The 12,231-nt window shown below is 36.5% G+C and overlaps 2 protein-coding genes across 4 annotated transcripts in view; one reads left to right on the top strand and one right to left on the bottom strand.

Annotated features, from left to right (window-relative positions):
• Nucleotides 1-8,874, bottom strand: LOC117330507 (26S proteasome non-ATPase regulatory subunit 6-like). The gene is made up of 8 exons (XM_033888854.1): nucleotides 8,706-8,874; nucleotides 5,738-5,943; nucleotides 4,970-5,115; nucleotides 4,143-4,362; nucleotides 3,662-3,770; nucleotides 3,094-3,262; nucleotides 2,619-2,724; nucleotides 1-240 (listed from the first exon to the last, which is right to left on the bottom strand). Exons 1-8 carry the CDS (start codon nucleotides 8,848-8,850, stop codon nucleotides 172-174), a joined length of 1,170 nt encoding a protein of 389 aa, XP_033744745.1. The 5' UTR covers nucleotides 8,851-8,874; the 3' UTR covers nucleotides 1-171.
• A 177-nt stretch (nucleotides 8,875-9,051) lies between these two features.
• LOC117330504 (DCC-interacting protein 13-alpha-like) overlaps nucleotides 9,052-12,231 on the top strand; it is a 58,897-nt gene continuing 55,717 nt past the window's right edge. For all 3 annotated transcript variants that reach the window (XM_033888852.1, XM_033888851.1, XM_033888853.1), the window contains exon 1: nucleotides 9,052-9,211. In XM_033888852.1, the coding sequence (XP_033744743.1) occupies nucleotides 9,158-9,211 (54 nt within the window). In that variant the 5' untranslated portion in view covers nucleotides 9,052-9,157. The remainder of the gene's footprint in view (nucleotides 9,212-12,231) is intronic.

The raw sequence follows: 12,231 nt of genomic DNA, 5'->3' as shown, positions 1-12,231 counted from the left end.
TGTGATACACTGTACAAACAATGAATAATGGCCATCTTTGCCAACTCTGTATCCTATACAGAGACCTATGATGATATCACTGTTAACAGCACATGGTATAATGTCAATATAAATCACATGTTCATGGTCCTACAGAGATGAGTTAAGCACTTCCTGGGATACGTCTAGTCATTAGATGTTGATGATACGACTCAGCTTCTGTACTCGATTCAATAAGATGTCTCCTTGTTTTATAGTAGCCTGAAAAATGCAAAGTTACATACAATTAAATTTACAAATTCTTGTGATCATGTAAGCTTTAAAGAGATGTGGCAAACGCTTATTCCAATATTAATGTGTAAGGGTAACACCACTAATTCTTAATTTAAGTGATCCAATTTCTTAAAAGAAATTCACTATGAGGTAAAATTTGACAGATTTTGAAAGAGCATTGTTGATTAAAGGCGAAGACCAGGTATTGCAAAAAAAAAACAAGAGATCCCAGAGGGATCTTGGCGCCCACCATTGAATGATCTTTATAGGTTCCATGTCAGATTGATCTTTTCTCTACTTTTCCCTTCCTCTAAGTCTTACTAATCTGTGTAAATTCAGAAACAGCCCTCTAGTACTTTTCAAACAAGGGGAACCTATATATAAAATTTAAGATTTAGCGATAATGGCTGTCTGTCGGCCATGTTGTGTTCGGATTGGTCCCAAAATGCAACACCAGGGACCAAGGGGAACCTACATATGAAATTTGAGAAAGATCCCTTCAGTACCTTCTGTAAAATAGCAATAACAAACTTCAATTGTCAAAATACAAGATGGCTGCCTGTCGGCCATGTTGTTTTCAAATAGGTCTCAAAATGCTTTATGCATAACTAGGCACCAAGGGAAACATACATATGAAATTTGAGAAAGATCTCTTCAGTACATTCTGAGAAATAGCGATAACAAACTTCAATTGTCAAAATCCAAGATGGCTGCCTGTCGGCCATGTTGTTTTCTGATTGGTCTCAAAATGCAATATGCATAACTTGGTACCAAGGGGAACCTACATATGAAATTTGAGAAAGATCCCTTCAGTACTTTCTGAGAAATAGCAATAACAAACTTCAATTGTCAAAATCCAAGATGGCTGCCTGTCGGCCATGTTGTTTTGCGATTGGTCTCAAAATGCGATATGCATAACTAGGCACCAAGGGAAACCTACATATGAAATTTGAGAAAGATCCCTTCAGAACATTCTGAGAAATAGCGATAACAAACTTCAATTGTCAAAATCCAAGATGGCTGCCTGTCGGCCATGTTGTTTTCTGATTGGTCCCAATATGCAATATGCATAACTAGGCACCAAGGGAAACCTACATATGAAATGTGAGAAAGATCTCGTCCGTGCATTCTGAGAAATAGCAATAACAAACTTCAATTGTCAAAATCCAAGATGGCTGCCTGTCGGCCATGTTGTTTTTTTGATTGGTCTCAAAATGCAATATGCATAACTTGGTACCAAGGGGAACCTACATATGAAATTTGAGAAAGATCCCTTCAGTACTTTCTGAGAAATAGCAATAACAAACTTCAATTGTCAAAATCCAAGATGGCTGCCTGTCGGCCATGTTGTTTTGCGATTGGTCTCAAAATGCGATATGCATAACTAGGCACCAAGGGGAACCTACATATGAATTTTGAGAAAGATCCCTTCAGTACTTTCTGAGAAATAGCGATAACAAACTTCAATTGTCAAAATCCAAGATGGCTGCCTGTCGGCCATGTTGTTTTCAGATAGGTCTCAAAATGCGATATGCATAACTAGGCACCAAGGGGAACCTACATATGAAATTTGAGAAAGATCCTTTCAGCACTTTCTGAGAAATAGCGATAACAAGAATTGTTTACGGACGGACGGACGGACGGACGGACGGAGGGACGGACGGACGGAGGGACGGACGGACGGACGACGGACCACGGACGCAGGGCGATTTGAATAGCCCACCATCTGATGATGGTGGGCTAAAAAAAAACACCTTCATTTAAAATTGATATTTTTTGTTAAAATTAAGCATTTGTATTTCACACCATTGAATGATCTTAATATGTTACAAAATTTTTTGTCAAGCAGGATATTTAAGTCATTGAGAACTATCCATAGATAAAATATCTCATCAAATAATGATGCCACAAGAACGTTTTTCAGAAGGGCTATTCCATTAAAATATCTACCTGACCCTAGGTCTCCACAATAAATCACTTCTATCCATGGTTGGATTTCCTTCCTATTACCACTATGTAATTTATTTAACAAATTCAATAGGTGGTACCCCACAAAACCTGGGGTAAGGTTTGGGATAGATGTTTTACTGGAATAGCCCTAAGTGACTATTGGCGAAGGATTTAAGTAAAGTGAACACTGGTTGGTATTTGTATTGTTTGACATACCTGGTATTGACAGGGTTTGACATACGTGGTATTGACAGGGTTTGACATACCTGATATTGACAGGGTTTGACATACCTGATATTGACAAGGTTTGACATACCTGATATTGACAGGGTTTGACATACCTGATATTGACAGGGTTTGACATACCTGGTATTGACAAGGTTTGACATACCTGATATTGACAGGGTTTGACATACCTGGTATTGCCAGTTCTTGTTGTCCGGTCTGTTTGTCACCACAATGCCCTTCACCTTGTCAATCTTACAGTGTAGACGGCCAGCAGCAATGAAACGAGCCAACTCTCTAGATAAAGGAGGAAAGCATGTTGATCAAATGTCAAAAATGAAATTAACACATCCTTATAATATATGTTCTTACAAAATTTCATAAATATTTATCAAGAAGATGATATCCTTCCACAATTTGGCAGTCCAATAGTACTGAAACACCACTTAACCTTAAAAGACTTTCTTATCCAGCAGTGATGAAGCGAGTCAACTCTAAAAGAAGAGCTAAGCAACTAAATATCAAAGGCAAAATTTACTCAAATCATTACTGCATATTGAATATGAAGTTAAGTAGTGGTATATTCCATGTCTTTCTACAGATAGGCAGACTTTCAGTCACGAATGACTTTGTTATAACAATTTAATTGAGAGATCTTTCACTTACTGGTCAACAAATTCTACAGAAACTCCAAATGCATCAGCCATGTAATCAAGGGCCAGACTCCTGTATGATTCCAGGAGCTGTGTGTAGGCAATAATCCTCATCTCGCGTGTATAGTATCGGTAATGGGGAGCCAGAAACCGGTCATACTTCATTGTGTCCTCCATTTGGGCTGTAAATGTATAATTATAAGTTATAGAAGGATTGACATGGTTTGACAGAAGATGCACTATTTTTGACTTTTGTTGACTGTCTTGGTATTAAATGTAGATATTCTACCACTGATACAACTATAGGTCTACTTGATTTTCTAGATAACACGATTAAGGAAAGTCGTACATACTACACAACATTGAAATTTGAAACTGAATGAAGGTATTGTGCTTTAAGTATCATTCTGATAAATCCAGGTCAAAGGTGGGAGAATAAAGTACTATCTGTACTAGGCATTAATGATAAAGAATTACACCCTCAATACAACGGCCATACGTACAAGACCAACCCAATCCAGAGGTGGGAGTTAACCGTATTATAAATGTAACATGCTAACCATTGTATACAGAACACTTACCTAACGTTCTGAAGAATTCTGCATACTGGCAATCATACAAAGAAAACAGGTAGGTGCGGATTTTTGGTAAACTGTGTAATACCTCCAATATTTCAGATCCTTTGACAACCTGAAAGACATCAGTTTGTTTCTATCAGTACAGTGTAAACACTATCAATTTAACAAAAAAATAACACTGCAGGTTTGAAATGAAGGTTTCTACTGGTTATGCACATTTCATTGTTTTACAAACGTTGCAAATTCTTTGCAGTCATCACATTTTATTTCATATGCATTGTCCAGTTCAACTTTGTTATAATCATTAAATAGTATCAATTGTTGCTACAGTCGTTATAACTCGCAAGTCTGTTAACTTGACTATAAAAAGGAATTGTGACAATTAAAACTTTGTTATTACAAAGGATTCCTTTAAATATTTTACAATTTAAACACTTGTTTGCATCAGAAGCCCCTCCCCTTCAAGTCTTGAATCCATTCTTACCTTTTCTCTAAGTTGTGGCCGTTCCAGAGCAATCATACCACAGAAAACTGTGTAGGTTACGAAAGTTTGGTAGTCCATCAGCTCATACGAAGTGAAGGTTGCAACTGTGTCCAGAAAAAGGCCAGCAGCCTTCTTAAAGTCCCGTATGGACATACAGTACACACCTCGGTATACCTTCAGTCTGTTACGTCGATCCCAGTCTCCACCCTCATCTATCAAACTGGAGGAAATAAACATAAAAGTTGCAGGATATATCAATAACATTACCACATTTAGAAGATCTACTTTTTAATGAAGAGATTGACTTTTTTTTTCTTTTCATGTTCAATTATGCTTTTGGACTTTGTCAAAGGTATACACAAAGTCTTAAGTTGTTAGATGATCCCATCAAATAGTACTTCTATCATCCTATGAAATGGCTATATTGGATAGAACAAGTGCCTGTTAATTATATATAAGGCAGCTGTTCAACTCATATGTAGCATTAATGTGTGAGTTGTATATATCTTTGCATGTAAAGAGCCTTAGTTAGAGTGGCTTATTCTGTCAGATTTGAGAGAATGCTAAAATAAAGGTAAAATCTTGGCCACTTCCCAAGACAATATCCAAAGTCCTATTGATGCCTTGCATCATCCAACTGGAAGAGTAAAGATTGTCTTTATCATCATTTAATATAAAGCTGTACTTTTTTGTTGATGTAGCACTCCCTTTCAATATTTTAGTAGCCAAGATTTAACTGCAAGCACAACAACTGAATAAGGCACTGTCAACAATTTTACATAGCCTGGAAATTATAGGCACTATTTATTGAAATTTTCAGTACTAACGTTTGAGCCTTTTCAAGGTTCCTGGTAACGAGATCATGGTCCATATAGAACAGGCCCATCCTGATCAGGTGAAATACCAGGTCCAGTCTGTATCCAAGGGTAACTGTCTTTTCTTGAGTCTTACGGAACTGTGCTAAGGACCCTTCCTGTCAACGTGAAAACAACTAGTGATTAAAAGTCAGAATTATTACATGTACATTGTAATTATTAAATTTTAAAGATGAATACCAATACATGTATATGATTAATTAGTTATTCTGGGTGTTCTATGCACTCCATTTACATGTACTTCAAACCTTTATGTAACTAATATTAAATGCTTGATTATTGTGTGCTTCACAGAGAATATGTGTTTAAAACTTCTAGTATGGTTTAGGTTAAAGTAAGAATATGTTTATGACATCAGCTCTGATGAAAATCCTACTTGCTCTTGGATTCCATGTATGACATGCAATCATTTACTAAATAACCTGATCAGTACTGAACACCTTACTCAAGTATAACTGTATTAAACAAACCTGACACCATCATTACCTAAAACTGTTATAGATGAATAACTGCTCATTCAAGTTGATAAAACTTCAATGGCATCATTCAGTTCTCTTTATTTTTTAAGTGTATGAGTCACTGAAAGCAGTTTAGCATGCAAATTCAACACATACTCAAGCGATCCTCAGATCTAGAAAGGTACATCTTATATCTGATATTACACAGGAGTCGGATCTAGAAAGGTACATCTTACATCTGATTTTACAAAGGAGTACTTACCTTATCTCCAATTTTACATAAATATTCTGCCTTTTTCAACATAAATTCTCTGACTTCTGATTCTCCCAGGTTTGTCTCTGCATCCTCTATTGACACATCCAATGCTTTAAGTTCTGTTTCATTTATCTTTTGCATTTTCTTTAACAAAGTCTCATCACACTTCCATTGTAGTTCCTTACACACTTCCTCATAGAACGGTGCCATACCTACAAAGGCAAGTGCATGACTTATTTTCATATCACAGTTCGATCAGTGTTTCAAGAAATAATAAGCTAATACATGTATATTACTTTGGTAAATGAATCACAAGTCACACTTTTTAATCTATTTTACAAATTCATCCAATGGAACAGATCCCATCAATGAAATACACTATAGTAAGGTTAATGTTTCAATATCATTTTGTGGGGACCACTCACCATTACAGTTTGATTTTTATATAGGTAAATGCACCAAGGTATCTATTCATTTCAGTGCTTGGATAAAAAGTTTTGGTACTTGTCCTCTGACAGATGTATCGGATTTGTACCTTCTGACTGGAGTTGTTTTGGTACTTCAATTTTACAGGTAATTTGCTAGATAAAAATAAACAAAAAATCCAGTATCTCAAGAGTGATTTGTGATGGACTATATGAATGGAATGAAACAGTGATTGAGAAGTGTTTTGGATAAAAAAAGCTACGGGGTATTACTAAAGCAATACATATCCTCTATCTGCCCCACTGATAATAGTACCAGTGACCTTGACTCCAAAATCCTGAAACTTGAACTTGTCAGAGATATTATGGTCCTTTATCATTGTGTGAAGTTTGATCAAAATCCCTCAAGGAATGAAGCTGTCAGAGCGCTGACAAACTTAGGTGTTGTGTACATATACAGGGCATCCAGTTGACCCCTGAGGGTATGTTTTTGACTCCCAAAATTGAGATCTGACTCTTGAGTTTGAAGGGACATGTCTATTTGACATACGTTTTGACCCTTCAGATTGTTCAGAAATTGTGATTTGACTTCTGAAATTGCAAGAAGTCAAGGGTCAACTGGATGCCCTGATATATACAAGACAGATGGAATGGAAACCTAGTCTCCCTGGTTTCACCACTTGGGGACTAACAAGTACATAAATCTGATTGATTGACACTATATGATTTATATTTTCTGCTCCATAAAAAAATTAATGAACACCAAATTATATTAGAAATTTCCATGTTTTCATATACATGTAGGAGGCATTCTGTTTCCAAACATAATTCATTGGACAATCAAAATCTAATATCTAATGTTCAGCGTGACGCATGCACTGAACTAGCAACCTCTCATTCTACAAGTGGGCATGCATCCTAGAAGACCTCCAGACCAAAATGAAATTCCTATTAGTCTGACCTAGTAATTAAAGTTGACTATACTTTCTGATTTAATTTTAACACACTCCTTTCATCAAAAAGTCTTCATTCCTGAAGACAGACTACAACCCAATTTTTTAGCTCCAAGGAAGCATCTTAGTCTCCCATAGCTTACAGTTGGAAAGGTCAATGGCACCGAATTTGTGATACAAATGATTAATAAAAAATACCATGCCCGTGCTGGGCTTCAAAGATTGATGCATCGCTCTCTGAGAAAACATCCTGCTACTAGAATTAAGGGAGATATTCTCTCTAGCCTGAGCTAGTAATGTGACATGTACTCTCCGCTTTTACACTACTCCCTCCTTTGAAGTCTTTGCCTCTGAAGACAACCACAACACAGGATTTTTTTAGCTCCAAGGAAGCATATTAGGTCTCCTTAGCACAGGGTCTAGCAAAAATTCTACAGCATCAGAGTGAAAATAATAATATACATTAACATAAGCGCACATAACTTAATTTGTTTAACTTATACTCTGAATGCAGGCATAATTGCCTCTATATTCAGATTATAGTCCTTATAATATTAAAACAAATCTATATTATTGTTTACGCTGTGACTTTAATTTGTCCAGCCTACTTCTTGACTTATCTAGGCTGAGTGAATGTTCCCCAGTCCTTCTCTCTTGCTTTATTTGCACAGTTCTGTGTGATGCTGTTGACTTATAGCTAGCCTCCCTTTAAGATTTTGAAAAACTTTAATAATCATTCTTTATACGAAAGATATTTCATTCCTGGTAGTAATTTCATTGCATGCTGTTGAACACATGTACTTTTTTTTTAGCTGTCTTTATTTTTATGCCAAATAATCGTTGCTTGGCCTGTGCTTGGAGTGAGCAACGCCACCTTATAGGAAGGGGAAATACCCTGCCTACTTGTGTAGCAGGACTTGGTTGATCATAGGTGACCAGGTAGCTCAATTGGTAGAGCATCCTGCTAGTGTTTGAAGGTCCTGGGTTCAAACCCCCGGTCTGGCCGCTACATTTTCTTCTCTCCTGTTACAAAATTGGCGCCCAGCTAAAATACCCACGGTAGTGGTAAAAGGGTCTGTGTCTTCGAGGACGAAGACTTTGAAAAAAGGAGGGAGGTGTGTACCGGGACTGGACTGGGTTGATCATCGGTGACCAGGTAGCTCAATATTGGTAGAGCATCCGGCTAGTGTTCGGAGGTCCCGGGTTCGAACACCGGTCTGGCCGCTACATTTTCTCCTTTGCTGTTACACTTGCAACCTTTGCTCTGCATAATAGCAAAAATCCCCCCTAAACTGGTTTATTAAGTCAGACCAATGCTACAGTATATTTTACAATAGATATATTGTTCTTTGCTGACAAATAAATTAATAATGACATATTTGGATAGTCTCAAGACCCAATAAAATGGATACCGAAGAGTCTTTTCAAAATACCGAATCACCGAAACGTCTAGATACCAATACTTCTGATTGTGGAAACGTCTATGTACCGAAACGTCTGTACCCAGGTCATTGATGACTACTGTAGTAACAATGCATCCAGCGTGATGACAAGCAAAAATTGAAGAAAACAATTGAGTATATTTAAGTTTCTCACTATTTGATTCAATGGCCTCTAATAGTCTTCGTCGTAGATCTTTATCGTGCTTGTATTTGCTCGTTCCGAGCAGATATTTCCATTGAGCATGCTCAAAATTAGGGTTTTTGGCCAGACCCTCTTCTTCCAAATCTTCGACCGGCATTTTGTAAACGGAAGTGGATGCGCTATTTACTCCGTATCATGATTTTAAAAAGGATTAAAATAAAAAACGCTATCAGTAAATTGACAATATGATATTTTTTTTATTTCAGAACAAGTGTATTTTTAGGTTTTAAATGAATGTGTTTACTTCATTTTCTTCAAAAAGAAACTAAGTATTTTAACTGCGGGCCTGTTATATTCGGCAAGTACTTTCTGTAGCAGACCGCAGTCGACTGTCAAAATAATCGGAAATTGCTGATGCCAAAGCATCTTCGGTAGCAGCTGACGTGTAGAGGAGACAAGTGGTCATGCCTGGCATCGAAAAATTACACCTGGAGGATGCACTGGAAGACAGCCCTCAGGTATCTTTAGACTTATGAATGGGGGGAGGGTACTGAAACTGCCAGGTTTGATGAATACAGTAGCCTATTTTTCACGGTAATCTAATGCTTAGTCGAAATACTAGCATTTAATTATCATTGTCAGATTTGCATTTGATATTTTTCAAACGTTTGAATTCACAATGTTGAATAAACAGCGTTTATTATATCTATCAGCCTGTCTAATAACGGAATACTGACATGAAAAATTGGAACGAAAAACACAAACAACACCATGATCGATAAAAGTTATTTATGGCAGTGAAATAAAGGTGACTCAACAGACTCGGTTCAATTTTCGTCTACATTGATCAGCTGTGATACATGGCACAGGTGGGCTGTGATTCTTTGTGACATGTACACTGTTTACAGTTTTTGCTTCCTACTCTTTTCCTCAGATTGCTTTACTTTGTTGATAGGGACACGTATATAGATTCACCAGAATCATCCCCACAACCCCTGGCCCGCGTGATACTTCCTAGTAATCTAATGAGAATGTCAAACTGAAGCTCACCCCTCCATTATTATGAACTGATTTGATGCTTCTGTAACTGGAAAACGTGAATGTGACTGCGCTTGCACAAATATCTCTTGACAAGTACATGTACTTCAAGTTCATATAACCTAATACAATCTTCATATCCAGTGTATTTATTGCTGTTTTTTTATCACCATGAAGAAAAAGAGAACAGTTTGCTTAAAAAAATGTCTTCAGTATCGAAACACTATTCTACTCTTACAAGTAGATAATTTCCATTTGCTTAACCTAAATGACTAAATGTCAGACTTGATCTATTTATGTTTTCCTTTTCATTTACATGACATGGAATTTGCCATTTAATTGGAAGAAAATAACCATGTTTACTCCAATAAATGAACAGGATGTATGAAATCCTTCAAAGATGGCCATAAATGAATGCAATATTCAAATTCTCAGATGCTGTAGCTATATATAGGTCATCAGGGTATAAAATGGCAGCAATTTATTAAGTTGACTATAGAGTATAAATAGCACTGTTAGTGTACATTTTTGTACTTGTGTGTCCAATGTACAATTAAACATTAGTATTATCTGTACAAGTTAACAATGTAACAGGGGTAAGCTGCAAGTTTTGTGAATTCTTCATAAATATGAAATAATTCCAAATGGGAATGGAGCTAATTATAATCTGAAAATATATTGTCAGTTGTACTCAGGACTTGATTAATGTCCCAATGAAATGTTTACCTCACATCTTTATACATCCCAAAGACATGTTTATCATACCTCCATATACATCCCAGAAACATATTTATCCCATCACTTTATACATCCCTGAGACATTTGTTCCTCAGTTAATTTCCCAGAAGACACCCAATGGTTATCTTGTATGTATTGAGATACATTTTGATGTGTAATATGTCTAAGGAGAAAAAATCCACAGGATCAACACAAAGCATGCAGTATTATGGATTTGATACAGTTATTACACTATATAATTTCTGTATCTCGATAACTCTCAGAATTAAAATAGATAACACTCTCGACATTGTTTTAATATTTTCAATCAGATGTTAGTGAATATGGCTATTGCTAAAATTATATTAGTAATGTAATGTATGTCAGGACTCAAACTTTTCATAGCCAATCGAGCCAACACTTAAAAAAATTTCATAGACCGACCAGGTTTTCTATAGCCTCTGGCTATCGGACCACTTTTACTTTCGAACACTGTAAACCATTAATCTTTGTCTAACCAGAGACATATATACAGAGAGATTATAACATCGCTATTTCCCCGTACACATAGTGGCTCCCTTTATTCGTGACCACTCAAGCATATCCCTTATCGAGAGCGTCCTGTCTCCTATCAAACACACGCGAGCGCAGGTAAATCGGGCTATGTGCATGTGTGTATCGTAGTATTGGAACTTATTCGACATGTTCTGGTTAATCCGCCATTACGTCAGACCAAAACATCGTCATTTTAAATACACACAGAAAGCACATCGTTTTATTTTGGCCACTACAAAAGTTACCACATTAACCAAAAACTATCAAACTTATGGGATATAGTCTTATTGATCATGCATATTGTTGTCATTTATCCGTATTTTCGAAAATCCATTGGGTCCTATTCGACATGTCCAAGTTTGTAATTAAGCCGCCATTACGTCAGACCAAAGCATCGTCAATTTTAAACGCACACAAAAAGCGCATCGTTTTATTTAGGCCACTACAAAAGTTACCACATTAACCAAAAACTATCATACTTATGTGATATAGTCTTAGTGATCATGCACATTGTTGCCATTTATCCGTATTTTCTACAATCCATTGGCGTCCTATTCGACATGTCCAAGTTTGTAAATAGCCGCCATTACGTCAGATCAAAACATCGTCAATTTTAAACGCACACAAAAAGCACATCGTTTTATTTTGGCCACTACAAAAGTTACCACATTAACCAAAAACTATCAAACTTATGGGATATAGTCTTATTGATCATGCACATTGTTGCCATTTATCCGTATTTTCTAAAATCCATTGGGTCCTATTCGACATGTCCAAGTTTGTAAATAGCCGCCATTACGTCAGACCAAAACATCGTCAATTTTAAACGCACACAAAAAGCACATCGTTTTATTTTGGCCACTACAAAAGGTTACCACATTAACCAAAAACTATCAAACTTATGGGATATAGTCTTATTGATCATGCATATTGTTGTCATTTATCCGTATTTTCTAAAATCCATTGGGTCCTATTCGACATGTCCAAGTTTGTAATTAAGCCGCCATTACGTCAGACCAAAACATCGTCAATTTTAAATGCACACAAAAAGCACATCGTTTTATTTAGGCCACTATAAAAGTTACCACATTAACCAAAAACTATCATACTTATGGGATATAGTCTTAGTGATCATGCACATTGTTGCCATTTATCTTTATTTTCTAAAATCCATTGGGTCCTATTCGACATGTCCAAGTTTTGTAATTAAGCAGCCATTACGTCAGAC

The sequence above is a fragment of the Pecten maximus genome, chromosome 7 (genome assembly GCF_902652985.1).
Source record: "Pecten maximus chromosome 7, xPecMax1.1, whole genome shotgun sequence".
NCBI lineage: Eukaryota > Metazoa > Mollusca > Bivalvia > Pectinida > Pectinidae > Pecten > Pecten maximus.
This window is presented reverse-complemented; position numbering and strand designations above follow the sequence as displayed.

Excerpts from the sequence above, each read along its gene's own strand:
- LOC117330507 (XM_033888854.1), bottom strand. The coding sequence starts at position 8,850 with ATGCCGGTCGAAGATTTGGAAGAAGAGGGTCTGGCCAAAAACCCTAAT. Across the intron at positions 5,116-5,737 it reads TATGTAAAATTGGAGATAAG|GAAGGGTCCTTAGCACAGTT; the intron begins GTAAGTACTCCT and ends TCACGTTGACAG. Across the intron at positions 3,263-3,661 it reads AGAATTCTTCAGAACGTTAG|CCCAAATGGAGGACACAATG; the intron begins GTAAGTGTTCTG and ends ATACATTTACAG.